Here is an 18355-nt window from a genome sequence, read left to right as displayed (position 1 = left end):
GTGAGTGAGTGCAGCCTTGTGCTTAAGTTGGGACAGCAGGAAACCTGGCCTGAAAACAGCCTCTTTTTAGGGCAACCCCCGACTGGCCTCCTCTGGGCTCAGCCTCTCCAGTTTCCACCTGAACACAGTGGCTCCTTCAGCCCTGGGCTGTGGTTTCTCCTTAAGTAGGAAGAACAGTGGCTCAGTGTCCCGAGGCCAGGCGCCTTTGGTTTTCCCTTGCTGAGCCCAGCCCTGGCAGAGAAGCCACAAAGAGCTTGTGTGTGTGCTGAGAGGAGCGGCCAGCGGCCCATCTGCTGCTGTGGCCCTCTGTTTATCCAGGGATAGACTGGGGAGGCCCAAGCAAGCTGGTGGCAATAGATCCTCCTGGAGCCCCCCACACTCTCTCTGCCTTCCGGATGCTGGATCCGAGGACTCCAGTGGCTCTGCTGCAGTCCTGGGCCTGCAAGCCTGCTGGTATCACGTGTCTGCTGTGGCTTGGGGGCGGTTTCCACTGAGATGATTTGGGAGACAATTTTGAGGGATTTGTTTGCTTTCAAAGTGGAATTATAAGCTAAGCCTTTTAGTGTGTTCTGACCAGAAAAATCGCTGTCTACATCTATCCATATCCAGAAGAGTGTGTGTGTGTGTGTGTGTTTCCTGAGACTAATGTCCCTTACAGCAGAGAACTAACAAGGACTAATGTCCCTTACAGCAGAGAACTAACAATGACAGGAACACGCCAAGGGGTGTCACAGCAGCTCTTGGGAAGACTTGGGGTGAACCAGCAGAGAACCCAGCCTGACCGTCCATCCATGGGTCTGACAGGCACTAAGAGCAGACAGAGCTGAGGCACGTGTGGGTGAACCCCAAGACCTGGTGGGAAGTGGCCGTGCTGGACTGTGGTCCCCTCTGCACAGATGATAGAGAACACAGGGAGCCACTTCCTGGCCCAGGCAGACCTGAGGCAGGTCTCAGCCCTGACCCAGGCTTGTCACTCCTTTCCTCCCCTTCTGTGGTACGGGTCCTGCCACAGCGGCTGTGTGGCTGGTGGGAGTGTGCAGCGTGGTCAGGGAGACACACAGCAGATCGCCATCACTGACGGTTCTTATTAAGACTCAGCTGCAGGAAGCTGGGCATGGCGGGTGCACACCCTTTAATCCAGCACCTAGGGGGCAGATCTCAGAGAATTGGAGGCCAGCCTGGGCTACAAGCAAGTTCCAAGCCAGCTGAGACTACACAGAGAAACGCTGTTTTGGAAAACAACAACAGAAACCCATAGGAAATGATCACTTCTTAAGGTCCAGACTCCATGGAGCAGAGGGGGTCTCCTCAGATCTGTTCTGGGAAAAAGATGCTGGGTCTTGATGGAGGCCTCTTTGATACCCTCAGCTGTCTCCAAATTCGTGTCTCAGAGCTGAGCATGGTGTCAAATGCCTTCTCTCAGGAAGCAGAGACAGCAGCGTCATCACAGCCAGCCTGGGTTACATGACAAGACCCTGTCCCAAAGAGCCAACAGATATGTGTCTTAGGAACTGTCCAGAAGGCTCTGCTAACCCACACCCGGCAGGCCCTCAGCTCTTCATGGTATGTGAGTGGTCCTCAGCCCACCGTATGCCAGACACATAAGGGGTTCAAAGACAACCAGGGACATGGGCCTTGTCCTCAGGAACTGCAGTCCCATGGGGGACCTAAATAAAGGCCAGCATCCAGCGTGTTCCTCATAGCGGCAGATCTTACGCTGAAAGTGTAGGAATCACTGACACTGATGAGACGGGAATCTATCTGGAGGTCACACTGTGAGAGAGTTTGACAGGATAAACAGGAGTTTCCTCCAACAACCAGAAGGGGCCCTGTGTTTGATGATAAAGCAGTATTCCCAGTCTGTCCCAGTTGCCTCTACTAAGCTCTGTGATTATGGGTGAGTCTTTTCTTTTCTTTCTTTTAATATAAGCTTCAATTTCCCACTTTTTTTAAAAAAAAGATTTACTATATGTAAGTACACTGTAGTTATCTTCATACATACTAGAAGAGGGCATCAGAGCTCATTACAGATGATTGTGAGCCACCATGTGGTTGCTGGGATTTGAACTCAGGATCTTTGGAAGAACAGTCAGTGCTCTTAACCACTGAGCCATCTCGCCAGCCCAATTTCCCACTTTTTTAAAATCTCTTCCTCCTCTTCTTTCTTCCTTCTTCCTTCTCTTCTTCCTCTTCTTCAACACTGCCACCCTTTTAGGGACAGTTCATGCCCATCCCCCACCCCCTATTCTGGAAAACCGGGGACCGAACCCAGGGCCTTGCGCATGCAGTCCTGAAATTCACTTCAGCGCTTTGAGGCCCTTAGTGAGGGGAAGTTACACGCGTTTGCCCTGGGCCGTTGTGCAGCTGAGCTAGGCCTGGGGACTGCTCACACTTGCTTCCCAAACCCAACAGCCAGCGGTGGCTTCGTGGAGAGGGTCCCTGAGGAGCAGCATGCCCTGCCCTGGCCCTGCGGTGGTGGTGCTCACGAGAGGCAGGGGCCTTGAAAGTGGAGCCCGGTGCAGAAGCCTGGCCTCTGCCAAAATCATAGCTGAAGGGAAAGAGGCTAGCGACAGCCCCTGATGATAAGTCTTCACACCCTAGAGCCTCTCTACCCTCTACCCTGCCTTGTTCGTCCTCCCTCCCTTCCCTTCCCCCTCCCCTCCCCCTCCTTTCTGGTTTTTTGTTTGTTTGTTTGTTTGTTTGTTTTGAGACAGGGTTTCTCTGTGTAGCCCTGGCTGTCCTGACACTCACTCTGTAGACCAGGCTGGCCTCAAACTCAGAATCCACCTGCCTCTGCCTCCCAAGTGCTGGGATTAAAGGTGTGCGCCACCACCGCCCGGCTCTCCTTCCTTTTATGTGCTGTTTTTGATGTTTCTGTTTTTGAGATAGGGGCTTACGCTGTAGCCCTAGCATTCAGTGTAGCCCCAGCCAGCCGCCATCATTTTCTTCAGCCTGTGCTTATCAGCTGATCGCCTGATCCAGTGCCAGTTCTACAGTACCCAGCCGAGACTCTGCACCGCTCACAGCTGTGCCCACAAGACCTACCACAGCATCTGGCACATAGCAGCTCTTCACCCATAGGAAGGAGTACAGCGGCAAATGGTGCCTTCGGCCATGATCATGTCTTCATACCCGTGGCCATCAGTGAGCCTGAGGCAGGGCAGCTGCTGAGGCGTTCCTTACTCACCTGAACAGGTTTTACCCAGGGCCCTGAGCACTGGCTCCACCCTGCCATTTGTGTTCAGTTGGAAGCAGCCTGTAGACAGTTGCGGGTTCCAAGTGATTCAGCAGGCCGTGCAGGTCAGGAACCACCGCCTTAGCAGCCACTCTGGACGCTCTCACCGTCGGCAGTGAATTGGTCTGGGTGGGGTGGCCTATTCTGACTACCCCGGCCCGGGAGAAGAGAGAGGGGCAGAGTCAGGGAAGAGGAGTATTTACACTATCCTGGGTGTGGCGAGCAGTTACCTGATGTCACCAATGGAAGGTCAAGGAAGTTCCCTCCTAGTCCTCCCAATTCTGAATCAAAAGGAACCTTGTTCCTTTTCCTTCCCCAGGTGTCCCTTCTTGGGTGACTGTATGACTCAAAGATGTATGTCAAAGAGGAAACATGGCTTTTCTCACCACCATCCCCTCCTGTCAGGTTTAAATGACTAAGAAAACTCCTCCTCCTGTGGGCACTGAGCTGTAGGCCCAGGGTGTGGTGTGTGCCTTTAATCTCAGGAGGCAGAGGCAGAGGCAGTTCTCTCTATATGTGTTAGGGGCTAACCTTGTCTCATCTATATATATTGAGCTTCTAGGCTAGCTAGAATTACAAAGTGAACCCCTGCCTCAAAAAGGAGGAGGGAGAGGAGGAAGAGGGAGAGGGGGAAGAGAGAAAATGGAGCTATGTACCCTGAAAAAGACCTGGTGCCCCCCAATCTGCACAGGATCCAGCCAGGCATTAGGGAGGAGTCAGCCTGAGACCCTGATGGCTGCCGAGGACAGACGCTTACTGCAGGACCCATTCCTGGTGTAGCACCAGGTGTGGAGGGTAGGAATCCTCCCTACGCTGTCCAGCATCAGCTTTTCAGGAGGGGCTTGTGGGGAAGCCGATCAAAGGAGGGAGTAGGAAAGAGGAGAGGTCCTGCATCCCAGGAAGATGCTCTTTCCACTTCCCAGGAGAATGGTGTGCAGCACCGGGTTAGGGTTAGGGTTAGGGTTAGGGTTTTTAGGGTTAGGGTTTTTAGGCTTAGGTTAGGGTTAGGGTTTTTAGGGTTAGGGTTTTTAGGGTTAGGATTGTTAGGGTTAGGTTAGGGTTAGGTTAGGGTTTGGGTTGGGTTAGGGTTAGGTGAGTGTTAGGTTAGGGTTAGGTTAAGGTTATGGTTAGAGAGGAAGGGCTCAGGGTTAGGGTTATGGTTAAGGTTATGGTTAGGTTAAGGTTAGGTTAGGGTTAGGTTAGGGTTTGGTTAGGGTTAGGTAGAGTTAGGCAGGGTTAGGGTTTGAGTTAGAGAGGAAGGGTTAGGGTTAAGTTAGGGTTAGAGAGGAAGGGCTCAGGCTTCCAGGGGCTCCTGGATCTCCTAAGTAGGTGACTTGAAATGACTTTGCTTTGAGCTGACAGGTCACTTTAAATGACTGTCACTTAGGCTCCTGACTGCCTGTTTGTCCCTCTCTTCCATTCCTGGGCCACTGTACCATTAGGATGTATCCACTGTGTTCTGAGACTGGAAGCTGAGACTTAAGTCAGCTGACCCTTTCTAAGTGTGTACTCTAGGAAACTCTGAAGAGAGGTGACAAAGGACAAGAAGAGCCTGTGGTGCATTCCCAGCAGGCTTTGCTGCACAGTGACACCGTATTGAACCCGAGTCATGTCCAGGGTATGCATGTTGACAGAAGCAACCAGCTCATGTGACCAAGTGTGACCGATATTGACAGTTCTAGTTAATGACTGATGTCTGTCACGGAGAGCTGGACTGGAGGGGGAGGAGGAAGCCAAGCTCAGGTCCTGGTTGTCACAGGTAGCCTGGACAGCAGGAAGGAGTGGAGGCATTCCTGACTGGGAGCTGCTCTCAGGCGTGGCTACACTGGAGGAGAGGTTGTAAATGTGGCCTCACCTGGAAGACCATATGCTAAATAGACAGAGGGAATGATTTTTTAATCTTAAGAAATGTTTTAGCCAGGTGTGGTTGTGCATACCTTTGATTCCAGAGGCAGAGGCAGGTGGGTCTCAGTGAGTTTGAGGCCAGCCTGATCTACAGAGTGAGTTCCAGGGCAGCCATAGATATGTAGAGAGACTCTGTCTCAAAAAAAAATTTTTTTAAAAGAAACTTTTTATTATACTTAGTGTGTGTGGCGATCAGAGGACAGTCTTTAGGAGACTATCATGTAGGATCCAAGCATTGATCTCAGGTCATCAGGCTTAGTGGCATCTGACAAGTGACTTTACTGAACGCGCTATCTTGTTGGTTATTTATTTGTTATCTCTGTAAGTGGCTGCATGATGCTGGGAGGCATGTAAGAGTCAGAGGCAACTTTGTGAAGTAGGTTTTATTTATTTGTTTTTTTCCAGCCAAGGTTCTCTGTGTAGTTCTGACTGTCTTGGAACTCTCTCTGTAGACCAGGCTGGCCTCAAACTCACAGAGATCCACCTGCCTCTGCCTCCCTCCCTTGTACTGGGATCAAAGGCGTGTACCACCACCGCTTGGGTTTTTTTTTTTTTTTAAGTATGTGTATATGTGTGTATATGTGTGTGTGTGTGAGCTCAGGTGCCCTCAGACTTTAGAAGAGGGTATCAGATCCGCTGGATCTGGAGTTACAGATAGTTGTAAGTGTCCTGATGTAGGTGCTGGGGACTGGACTAGGGTCTTCTACAGGAGTACTATGCTCTCTTAGCCTTGGGGCTTCTCTCCCTCTTATCAGTTGCCTGGAGTTTTGTCTCAGGCGGGGTCTCCACAGAACCCAGGGGATGTTCAAAGAACCCAGTTTGGAATCCCCGGGGCTAGACTTAGGTGGTGGTTTTCTGTTTGCTGTTGATCCTCAGCTGTTGTCTGTGCACTCAGCTAGCTTGGTAAGCTTGGATAATGCTAACACCAAGGAATGTGTTCCTTTCCTGCATCCACTGAATGCTGGCCGTGGGAGGAAACATCATTACAGGTCAGGAGGGCTGTGCTCACCTAAGAACTGACCGTTCCCACCTACGCCGGCTAAATGGCCATGCGGTTTTGGAGGGCAGGAGTTTTGCTTGCTGACACTTTGTTCTGTCAGCTTCTACCAACTTTGGCATCCAACTTCATGGGAGTATGGTGTACCCACACCCACAGGTGTGTCAGTCCCACGACAGAAGAATCAATCTTCAGAGTGGCTGGGCCATCTGAAAGTTATTCTTGAATACATTCTCTAGAAGAAGGTTTGTTTTGAATGTTGCTTTTTTTCTCCTCAAAAAGCAAGTCAGATCCCTTAGGGAACTCAAGCCACTGGGCTAGCGAGGTCAAACCAGCAACTAACTGTCTGCTACTCCCCACCTCTGCCCATCTTCCATCCAACAGAGCAGGAAGAAGATCGGGCTCCACTGGCAGTTAGCATCAGGGCCTGCTTAATAGGCAAACTCTGTGGTTTTGAGACTAGTCCTGGTTATCTCTGAGCATCCGTCCTCCCACGCATATAAGGGAACTGAGAGAATACAAGCTGTTTATCTAGTTTTCTACCTAAACTCGGTTTGATGTCACAATCTGTAAAACACAACCACATCTAAGGGACTAAGGAATGCTAACTAAAGACACCTGATGCCTTCAGCCTCAAGGGCAAGAGCAGAACTGTATTTCCTGCTAACTCATTCTTGGGTGCTTTCTTTGTACAGCTCTGGATACTAAACCTGGGGGTTTGGACGTGCTAGACAAGATGTCTTCCAGCGGTGCCACATCCCCAGCTTTTTTCTGCTAACTCTTTCAACCTTTATTTGAGAAAGTCTCATGGCTGGCCTAGAATTCCTACATAAACCAGATTGGCCTTGAACTCCCAGCGACCACAAGCCTCTGCCTTGAGAGTGCTGGGTTTAAAGGCATGAACCACTATTCCAAGCTTTATTGCTGTTTTGAGAGAGTTTATCATGTAACATAGACTAGTCTCAAACTACGTAGTTGAGACTCTGTCTCCATCTTCCAAGAATTGGGGTGATAGGCATCTGCCGCCATACATTTTAGGTGTTTTGTTGTTGCTGTGGGTTTTTTTTTTTTAAAAAGATTTATTTATTTATTATATGTCAGCACACTGTAGCTGTCTTCAGACACTCCAGAAGAGAGCGCCAGATCTTGTTACGAAAAGTTGTGGCCCACCATGTGGTTGCTGGGATTTGAACTCAGGACCTTTGGAAGAGCAGTTAGTGTCCTTAACTGCTGAGCTATCTCTCCAGTCCGCTGTGGGTTGTTTTATTATAGTTTTTTTCATGTTTGTTTTTTGAGTTGGGGTACAGGGTGGCCCCAGGTGGCTTTACACTCACTGTCTAGCTGAGGGTGGCCTTGAACTCTTTATCCTCCTGCCTCTACCACCCAAGTGATGGGCTTCCACAAAGCTTCCCAGCCTTTACCCCCATTTGAACCAGGGACACAGAGTTTGCCCTTAACTCTCAGGTCCCCACATGTCATTCAGTCTTTAAAGCCACCCAGCCAGTCAGCACCTCCTCTTCGACAGACACCACTGCCTTTCGAGTCCCGCTGGCAGGCGGCAGGCGGCTCCTGGAAGTTAGGGGAAGATTCCCCCACCAGCCTTTCAGTTCCGCCCCGCTCTCCACTCCACCCTTGACCATAAAGCTATTGTATCCGCAGTGTAGATAGGGCTCCGCAGAGGTGAAGAACCTCTCTGCAGGAGCAGAATTGTTCTTTAATCAGAACAATCAGGGAGTGGAATAGAGACTGCACCAGGGTGTAGGGGGCTTGGGTTTTATAGGGCAAAAAAGGGAATTCCGGAGTGGGAAGATTCTTGTCCACAGACCTATTTTCTGCTTTCCCAAGGTCGCAGATGTTGGCAGAGGTCCTTATCACATGGGCATCTGTACCAGAAGTTCTCCTGACACGTTGACTCCTAGTCCAGAACTTCCCTGGTCCTAGCTGCCCACAGAGAGTGCTCGATCCTCCTGCAGGGAGTTCCTCAGGCTGCCTCAAGCTTTTTCATTATTAACCCTTCACATAGTTTAGTAATGACTTCTATTTACCAAGTGCCGGCTTTCTCTCGGATTCTGTGCTAAATATATATTTGTGTGTGTGTGTGTGTGTGTGTGTGTGTGTGTGTATGTATGTATGTATGTATGTGTATATATATATATAACATGTGTGTGTGTGTGTGTGTTTTATTTTGTTCTTCCCAACATTTAAAAATGTTCACACAATTTAATTTAACTCCCAACAATTAAGATTGCCAGGTGGTGGTGGCATATGCCTTTAATGTCAGTACCATAGAGGCAGAGGCAGGTAGATATCTAAGTTCAAAGCCAGCCTGATCTACAGATTGGGCTTCAGGACATCCAGGTCTATACAGAGAAACCATGTCTTGGAAAAAAATTCTTTTTAAATCACCAGTCTAATCTAAGATGGCCATCACTGTTACCTCTAAATCCTAAAATGCCAATCACTGTTCTCTTGGCCGTGTAGATGAATTAAATTTGCAGAGTCTTTTAGCCACGGTCTTTGGTTCTGGGGCCTAACACTGAGTTGTACAGCAGGCAAGTGCTGGGATAAAGAGAACTGTCCCAGGAAGGCTGTGGTGTGACAAGCCCTGGTCTGCACAGGTACATCACTGTCCCACACCTCACACCTGAAAGAGGAAGTGTTTTATTTCTATTTTATAGAGGAAGAAACTGAGGCCCCAGCACATTGGGCAACTTCCTGGTGGCAGACGGAAGGCAGCAGTGCTGTGCGGTGCATCTGAGCACGCCTCTCACTTTGCCTTTTGGTTATTTTTGTTGAGAAAAGGTCTCACTTTGTAGCACAGACTGTCCTCAAACTCAGAGGAATCCCCTGGCCTCTGACTCTTTTGGGGTTACTGACATAAACTGCCATATCCAGTTCAGCTTGGTTTTTAGGATAATACTCTAACCCACTTCCTGTGTGAAAAGTAAAAAAGGGTCCCACTGACACCACCCACTCTATAGAGTTCTTAAACATGTCATGGGGGGTGGGGGGATGAGAAAAAAGGTGCTTAACCAGACTAGTGCATTTTAAAAGCAGTGGCTAGGTCTCCTGGCTCTGTGCGAGCTGGGCACGGGGAGGGCGTTGCCAGGTCTCACTTTTCCCACTGGTTTGGTTAAATGACAGCAGATACCCAGAATGTGGACCTTGGAACCGATGAGGAGAAAACAGGTAGATCACCTGGATTTAGCCATGCCAAAACCACACCAAGTTCAGGTCTCAGAGTCAAGTACCCACAAGAGATTCACCTTTGCCTAGGGCTTAACATTCAGTGTGTGCCCACAATGAGCAGGCACACAGCCAGCCAGGAGATGGCCTATAGCATTCCCTTCTGACAGACTGAGTCTCAAACAGCTTATGGAAATGTCCAGGTCAAGCTGATAAACAGGACTCAAACCCAACCCAGGTCTGCTGCCCTGCAAAGCCAAGATGCAGTTCATTGACCCCGAATATCTAGGACGGAAACTGGACAGGGACAGACTGTGAGAAACCGTCTGTGGCATCTGAACACAATTCCAAAGGTCATGTAGAAACTACAAGTCATAAATTCAGAGAAGACCTTACAAGATGGAATTTCCTACTCTCATAGACCTAACATGGAGGTCCCCTCTAGCTAAACAAAGCTACAACTCTAGTGGGCTTTGACCAGGTAAGCAGAGAGGTAGTTGGGAATTTATTGCTCACACACAGTGGGTGAGAAAGAAATTAAGAGCAAAGAGTCAGAACGTGGTTCTCAACCTTCTTGACACTGTGACCTTTTAAGACAGTTCATCATGCGGTGGTGACCTCCAACCATAACATCATTTTCATTGCTACTTCATAACTGTAATTTTGTTACTATTATGAATTGTAATATGAATATCTGAAATGCAACCTCTGTGAAAGGTACATTCAACTCCAAAGGGGTTGCATCCCAAGGGTTGAGCTAGAGAACAGCAGGTGTGTGTGTGTGTGTGTCTGTGAGTGTTATAGGTATGTGTATGAGTAGAGTGTGTGAGTGTATGTGTGTATATGTGTGAGTGTATGTGTATGTGTGTGTATGAATGTGTGTGAATGTGTGTGTGTATGAATGTGTATGTATGTGTGTGCGTGTGTGTGTGTGTGTGTGTGTGTGTGTGTGTGTGAAGCCACCTTGCCCATCCTAACCATACCCAAGTACTTGTGTCACTGTAGAGTATAAAGAACTTGAGAAGGTGGCTTGAGGCCAGTCAGGTAATCAGGCTTTGCCCCAGTTATGTAAAACACTACTGAACTGAAGGGAAACTGTGGTCCTAACGTTTGCTGTCTTGCTTGAATTCCGACATTTCGGTCTTGTATTTAAATCCGGAATAATGTGAAAGCCTGAGTGTTGGGAGATGGTGTTTCTGATGGAAATCCTTCTTTTTGTTGAGTTCTCTAGTTCTTATCTTGGAATTTGTTTCTTGTATTCTTGCCACTTGTATCTTGGTACTGGGCAAGCTTTCGCTTGGTGTGAAGAAAAAAGAGTTGTGGGTAGGACTCCAAATTAGACTTCAGCTGGTGGTGGGCTGGGGCAGGCTTTTAGTTAGCGAGTTTAAGCCCAACAATGCTGCCTGAATCTCGCCGCATTGAGATGTTAAGTTTTAGTAGTGACATCAAACAGGGACGTGTCACTGCGAGGGCCAGAGAATTAAGTCCCAACTCTGATGTTTGATCTGCTGCAGTAACTGCTCGCTCAGACAAGCTCCACCCACCGAGGCGCCGACTGTGTGGCCATTGGCGGCCACCGCCTCCGCCTCCGCCACCTGCCCCTTACCTTGGGTGGGCGGGGCTACCTGGGCCCCGCCCCCGCGGCTCGGGTTCCCAGGCCGCCGAGCCTCAGGACCCGCCCCCTGTGAGAGGCCCCGCCGCCTGAGCCCCGGGAGCCCGGGCGCCTCGTGATGTCACGGCAGCTTTGATACAAAGAGCCCCTTCGGCCCACGCGGGTCTCCCGGCAACGGGTGCGGGCGGGGGCGGGACCGGCGGCTTCAACTGGTGTGGAGCAGCGCGCCTCCGGGATTGTTTTCTGAGCACGGTGCTGGCTTCGTCCCCGTACGCCCCGCCCGACCCGACTCGATCAGCGGCCCGCTTCTTGTTCCTCTGCAGCGGCCCGACCTGCGGCCGGTCGGGGGATGCGCTCCCCGCCGGCTCCCGGATGCCAGGTAAGCATCGGCCGCGGGATGCACCTAGCCTGGACCCGGGATCAGGAAGTTGGTAGATTCGCCTCCTCCCCATGGTGGCCAGGGACATCCGTGTACCTTCGCAAAACCACTGATCCCTCTGCCTTCTCCGGGCCCTCGGCCCGCGCCCAGGTGCGAGCGTGAGCGGAACCAGCTCCGTGCCCGAAGGGTGGCTGCGATCCCTGTGGCGCAGTTCCAGAAGTATTTTAGAGGGATCTGGTGGGGCTGGGAAGGGAGCTTGTCCCCATCAGTGCCCTGCTCTTGGCTGGGCTGCTTCCCTAGGGAACTGTAAGTTTTTTCCGTAGGTGATGGCGACTGCATGGAGCCGGTTTCCTGCTGCTCCCCTCTCCCAGGGTATCTGAGGGGTCAGAAGACAGAACCAGCCTAGTGTAGGGATTTGAGACAGGACCGGCTTCTCCTCAGCAAGATACTGCTATGGGTGGAGGTGTGCGCAGGCGACTAGCCTATGCCCTTGAGTCCTGTAAGAGCTCACTGTCCACCTCAATGTAAGTTGTTGACACAGTTACTTCTCTGCTGCGACAAGTGTCTCCCAGGGCCTAGCATCGCAGCCTCTGTAAACCTGGTACCAACACAGCCCTACCTAGACAGCATTCTGTCTCCTTGTCACCTCTTCACCTCCTACTTCTGGTCCTGCTTTTCCCCCAGACGAGCTAGAAATGATTCGTTACTGGACTCTGAAGGATTCAGTCTTCACTGGCTGATTTATAGTCCCCTTTGCCCCCTGTAAAGTAGCAGAGGGGTCAGAGGTCTGCCAGATTGGGCCCCACTCTGCACTGGTTCTGATGATCTCCAAACCTCTGCCTCCCTCCACTGAGTAAGAGGCAGGTGATAATTGCTTGGGTTCCCACATTCCCTGGGGCAATTTCCAGGGCCCGGTGTCTGTTATTGCTAGGGAAAGGAGTCTCAGTGGGGAGGGTTTTACAACTGCAAAAGACCACTGCTGTCTCCTTCACTAGCCGAGATCTCTTGTTTCAGCTCCAGCTTCTGGTATTGTGGCACTGACCCAGACTTTAACCTGCTTAGCAGACTCTCACTAGAGGCAGGGTTAAATACCCAGGGAACTTTATATGTGGGACACATCCTTGCCCTCCAGAGGACCTTGAGTTCCGGGGTATAATCTGACACCACCCAGCTACCTTGAATGCCTGGGCCAGTTCATGTTGGTTCTTTGAGGTCAGTGACCTGTAGACCTGGGGGAAGCTTTAAGCTGGTGAAGAATGCTCGGCTGGGGCTGAATGCAGCACCACTTGGTGTGGTTGGCTGTCTGGTGGAAACCACTTCAGACCATTGGCTTCTGGGTTTAGGTGTGGGGATCAGAGTAAATAACAAGGCAAACCTGAGAGATAAGACTGGACTGCAGGGCAGGGATGGTTTACTGGCCAGGCCAGGTAAGCAAGCTGGACAGTCTGACCTTTGCCCCAAGGGAGATCTTAGGGGACAGGCTGCCTAGAACCTGTTCTTGGAAAGGACTTTAGCTAGGGGAAGGAGGAAAGGCTGAAGTTAGAAGGACCGCAGTAGTTTGAGCTGTCCTTTCCGGGGCTCTACGGGGCAATAGCACGGGGGCAGGAGGAGATTGCCTTCTGTCTGTGCCAGGCCTAGAGCAAGGTGCCTTGCTTTAGGGGCTGGAAGTTCTTCTTGGTAGCCTCTTGTGCCTATGGTTCCTCCTCAGTGAGTGTTGCCTTGAGGGATTTTAGGATTTTACTTCTGTATATTTATTTTAGGTGAAAGTCAGGAGGAGCTGGAACGGGAGAGATTTCCTATGAGACTGCAGACAGGCAGGCATCTCTAGGGTTGGAGTAGCCTATGCGGAAAGGTCCGATCCACCCCCCCCACCCCCCCCCCCCCCCACCCCCCGGCCCATGCTGTCTTCAGGCACAGGGCTTGTGCTTTAAATAGGAAGATTCATTGTCTGGCTCACCATCTGGCATGAGTGGGGTCTCACACCCAGGCCTCACCAGGTACACAGAACCCTGGGGTGGTGCTCAGTTTTCTCTGGGTCAGTTCTGCTAGCCCATGACTCAGTAACTAGTTCTTTATGGTGTCAAATCAATGGTCGTGACCTGAGGAAGACCATCCTGGTATCATTGCTAGAATAATGGGGGTCCTGCCCCAACCAGCTGGGTGTATGGTATGGCATGCCCGCCTGGTATTTTCCCGAACATTGTGATCTTCTTTCCTGGATGGCACCTTGTCTCTATCAGGTGGCATTTCGGGGCAATAGTGCTTTTCCTGTTTCTGTCAGCTCACATTGCCTGGCACACGGCAAATGCTGCTTCACTCATTCACTGCATAGAGACTTAGGTATCTGCTTTTAGCCAGCCTCCTCGCGCAGTGTTGACTGTGGCAGCGAGGGAGATGGATTGAGTCCTTGCTTTCTGGAGTCAGACATTTGACATCCAGTAAGACGGGCTGGAAGCAGGAAGGAAGAACAGAGGGCTGCTGGGTTTCAACCAGTGGCCAGAGAAGTCTGCTGAGAAGGGACACCTTGATAGAAGAGTAGCAGGCAGCAGGAACAGTGGCTGTAAAGTTCCTGAGGTGGGTCCTATGTCAAATATGGTGTAACAGCAGGGTTTAGCTGAGCCTGGAGACAGACCAGGGGAATGAGCTCTGAGAGACAGAGGGGTCCTGCTGCCAGCAGACTGTGGGGGGTGGGGGGTAGGGTGAGAGCAGCCGTGGCCCTGCGGCTGGAAATCTGCCCTCGTCACCATCCGTGGCTCTGCTGTCTTGTCGTCCTTGGTTTTGAGGGGTAAATGGCATCTTTCAGGGAAGAGATGTCTGTGTGACTGAGTCTGCTCTCAGCTTCCTGACCTCAACCTGGGACTGGTCAGATAAGCCTGTCCACGTGACTCTGCGTGGGTGCGGATCATGTGTTCTCCACCACAGAACTGGAACCAGTAGAAGCCTTGCTGGTGACATGCTGGTAGCTGTGTCTTACAGTTGTGCTTGGAGTCTGTCTCCTTACTCCTACTAGTCGTCTCCTGTGGGGCGGGACCAGTTATAAGACCCACTGTGTAGTCCACACGCTCACTGGATCCTCCTTGGCCCTGCCTCCATCTGTCTGCAGATCCGCCTTGGCCTTGGGGCTAGAAGTCCCTCCACCTGCCTGCTGTGGGCAGTTGGCCTCTTAATTCAGGACACCTGTTCCTGAAGGATCCCAGAGAGGCCTTCACATATCTTGGCAGCAGCTTTGGGGTTCATCTCTATCTGGGGTTCAAAGCGTGTGTTTTAGACATCTCTCCCCATTCACTGTCCCAGTATGGTTTGTGACCAAGAGGTAGGGTGCCCTTGAGTTCCCAGTGGCTGGAATGAGTTGGTGGCTATTTCTCTTGGGCAAGACTGTGCACAGATTTCAGCATGGCCACATTTTAAAGCAGTGTTGCTCCAGAGGCTACAGTGGGCAGCAGTTTGTGGAGAGTATGTCCTCCAAAGCCTGGGCCTGGAGGTCTCATTTCCTCATGCTAGGCGTCTGACTGGGCATGGCAGTCCTTACCTGGGCGCCTAGGGCCTCATCGAACTGCTGCTAATTAAGTGGAGTTTAGCGTTGACCAGTTCACGTGGGCCTGTTAGAACTGATGGATCACAAAGAACCTTCATGGGTACCTGGGGAGCCTGCTAATCCCTTCCTTGATTTTTTTTTTTTTTTTTTTTTTTTTTTTTGGTTTTTCGAGACAGGGTTTCTCTGTATAGCCCTGGCTGTCCTGGAACTCACTCTGTAGACCAGGCTGGCCTTGAACTCAGATATCCACCTGCCTCTGCCAAGTGCTGGGATTAAAGGTGTGCGCCATCACTGCCTGGCCTCCCTTCCTTGATTTTACAGTGATCTGGGACTGGGATGATGTGTATATCCTGGAAAAGTCGGCTGAAGGGCCAGAGCCACCGTTGTCCGGGTGACCAGCCTCCAGTCTTAGCCCTGCCCAGCAGTGGGTTCTAATAATGGCAGCGTGTCCAGTCCGACTGCTTGCCTCCCTTTACAAAGAGGAAGGAGGTTCTCCCTTGGCCAGAGTTTTAAGAGTCAACCAGCTTTGTCTTTTCAGACAAATGAGTTCTTTCCCAACCATGTTAACACTGTTTAAATGAAAACAGAGATCTGACAGAGATTAAGATCGGTGTCGTCATCTGTGGGATCCTTACCTTTAAATTGTTTTAAGTGTGTGTGTCTGTGTCTTGTGAGTGCAGGTGCCCTCAGAGGCAGCAGGTATCCCTTGAGTTGGAGTTATAGGCCGTCATGAGCCACCTAAGGTGGGTAGGAACGTTGGCGCTGGGAACCAAACTTGGCTTCTTCTTTTTAAACTACTGAGCCATCATTTCTCCAGCCTCTGAGTAGTTTTTAAAGTGTGTGGTGTGTGTGTGCTCGTGTGTGCCTGCGTGGAAGAACTGGCAGAGGCAGAGGAGTTGGATCCCCGCGGAAGCTCAGAGGCAGCTGAGAGCTGATCACAAGACGCTCGCAATCCCAGCCCAGGTCCTCTAGAAGAGCAAACGCACGCTCTGAACCTCTGAGCCGCCTCCCTAGCACCCCTACCTCTTTAAAAGTAAAAACCAGGGGGAAAAAAAATCCAAAAACAGTAGGGTCTTACTATGTAGTCCTTTTGGGCCTAGCAATCAGTCTGTCTAGATCTAGGCTAGAGTGGAACTCACAGACATCCTCCTGTCTCTGCCTCCCCAGTTCTAGAATCACATAGACACATAGGGATATGTCACTATGCCTGGCTGAGTCTTTCTCTTTTAAGGGATTAGAAGAGGAAGGCATAAACAGAGCCAGGGTGTGGGAGAAGACAAGGTATTCTCTGGTCACCTTGAGCCCCCAAGCCCCCCATGTCCGACAAGCCTGGTGTCATAAAGAGAGAGAACCTATACGTGATAGCTCAGCTGGCTAGAGAGGAAGGGGAATAGAGCCAAAGGTAGGGTGTGTATGTGTGTGTGTGTGTGTGTGTGTGTGTGTGTGTGTGTGTTCTTTTGGCTCAACTTAGGTCCCTGTGTTCAGATGGGAGAGTGTAAAAGTGACCCCTTTGTTTCTGGTCACTGGTTTCCCGTGTCAACCACCGTCAAGCTGTTGTTCCTCACACAGCCAGATTCCCAGGGCCTGCTCTCTTAGGGTAGAAAAGTAGGTTTGGGAGCCTGAAACGTCTGCACACAGACCTGGCTCTTGGCCCCACCGCTCACTGCTTGAGATAGACTGTTTAATTCTGTACCTCAGTTTCTTCATCTGCTGCACAAGAACAAAAGTGCTGTCTCGGGGCACACCCCATGACCCCAAGCCTGAAGGGATCCTGCTAGCTTCCCCAGCCTTTTCTCAGGACTGACCAACAGAGAGGCTAGCAGGTATTGTCTTGATGAAATAGGGAGTAGGTGGGGTATGGGGGCTCCACCTCCTGAGGGCCTCTTACAGGAGTGTAAGAGACGCAAAGGTCCTTCTCAGTGCCTGTGTTTTTAAAGAAACCAGCTTGGTCTGTGCACATTAGCCTCCGGGTCCAAGCAGCTTGGCACCCTCGTGGCAATCTGTGAATGAGATGCAAAGCACATTCTGAGGTGACAGCCTTCGCCCCAGGGACTTGGTGTGGGGCTGCACATGGCCTTTGCTCTCGGGGTGGGGGGGGCTGTGCACGCTGCTACACAGCTCTGCTCCCCACCCCTCCCCAGTAGTCTACAAGGGGAGCGCCCCCCTGTTCTTCTACCCGACCACCCATCTTTCTAGCAGGGACCTGCCTGTGCCTGCACCTGTGCCCAGGGAAAGGCTCACTTAGAGCAGTGCTGCTGTCTGCCCAGCAGCCCACAATCGGCCTTATTAAAGTGCTGTGGCTTCGTCTAGCTGCAGAGGCTGCAGGAGGGCTGGAGAGGGGCCAGGCTAAGAGGTGCAGGCTGGACAGCCACTGGCCACATTAGGTGACGGTCCTTGGGAGTCTTCCAGGGAGCCAGATGTACCTGCTTGGCCAGCTCGGCCACTTTGAGCTCTGCAGATCCGCAGGAGTGAGGCCAGACAGCCTGACTTAGCTGGTACCGTGGGTGGTGGTCAGAGCAACTCTGCCTGGCACAGGGAGGTAATACCCTTGAGGTGATGGCCTTGGGGCCAAGCGAGGTCCGTGTCTGCAAGGCAGTCCTGGCCAGCACATTTTTGTGTAGTTATCTGCATAGTTGGTAGTTGTACCCATAGAGAAGAGGGCTGGAAGGCTCTTAGAGCATCAAGAGGGACGGGGAGACAAAGTGTGTATGTGCACGTGTTTGCACACCTAATATGTGCTTGTGTGTACAAGAATGAATGGAGCCATTGACCACCATGGGCACACACAGGACAAAGAACTGACCGGATCCTCATTTCCACTTAGACTCTCTCCAGATTTTAAGACCCCTTCTCCTTTAGTATGTTGACGTCTCTGGTTGGTGTGTGTAGTACACTTGGTGGTGTTATAACTTAGCTGACAGCACCTTTCCTTTCTTGGTGTACTTAAAATAACAGTGCATCTAAAACGGAGGCAGCTTAGACTCAATGAAACACAGGAACTAGGTAACCTCTGGAGATATTATGTAATTTGCCCAGTTTCTGCAAAGCAGGGACAGAAGAGCCACCTGTAGTGGTACCAGAATTGATTGAGGGACAGTATTATGTGGTTCAAATGGGCAAGCTTGCGTGCTGGGCTCAGATCCCGTGGGCTGTGCAGCTGTGTGAGACGGGGAGAGCAGAACAGCCACTCTGAGCCTCAGGTTCCTTCTCCACTATGTGAGACTGTGAACCCACAGTTGTCGTGTGTGTGTGTGTGTGTGTGTGTGTGTGTGTGTGTGGTGTGTTAATCACCTTTCTCTGTTCCTGCTGGCTGTCATCTCAGTTCACACAGTTATTACTCCTCTTCCCTAAAAGGAGATCAAAAGTGGGGAGCTGTTACTGACCCCCCACTCCCACCCCAAGGCAGTGGCAGGAGGCTGATGTGCTAGGAGGGCCTCTTAACTAGTTAAGTGTGTGTGTGTGTTTTGCCTCCATGTTTTTCTGCATCTGCACCACATGCATGCCTG

The 18355-nt window shown here is 51.1% G+C and overlaps 1 protein-coding gene across 4 annotated transcripts in view; it reads left to right on the top strand.

The window, feature by feature from the left end:
- The first annotated feature begins 10995 nt into the window (after positions 1–10995).
- Rab11fip4 (RAB11 family interacting protein 4) overlaps positions 10996–18355 on the top strand; it is a 38187-nt gene continuing 30827 nt past the window's right edge. For all 4 annotated transcript variants that reach the window (XM_052194754.1, XM_052194753.1, XM_052194752.1 and 1 more), the window contains exon 1: positions 10996–11314. In XM_052194754.1, the coding sequence (XP_052050714.1) occupies positions 11285–11314 (30 nt within the window). In that variant the 5' untranslated portion in view covers positions 10996–11284. The remainder of the gene's footprint in view (positions 11315–18355) is intronic.

The sequence above is a fragment of the Apodemus sylvaticus genome, chromosome 10, assembly GCF_947179515.1.
Source record: "Apodemus sylvaticus chromosome 10, mApoSyl1.1, whole genome shotgun sequence".
In the NCBI taxonomy this organism is placed as follows: Eukaryota; Metazoa; Chordata; class Mammalia; order Rodentia; family Muridae; genus Apodemus; species Apodemus sylvaticus.
The sequence above is the reverse complement of the archived record's forward strand: the minus strand, read 5'-3'. Positions and strand labels throughout refer to the sequence as shown.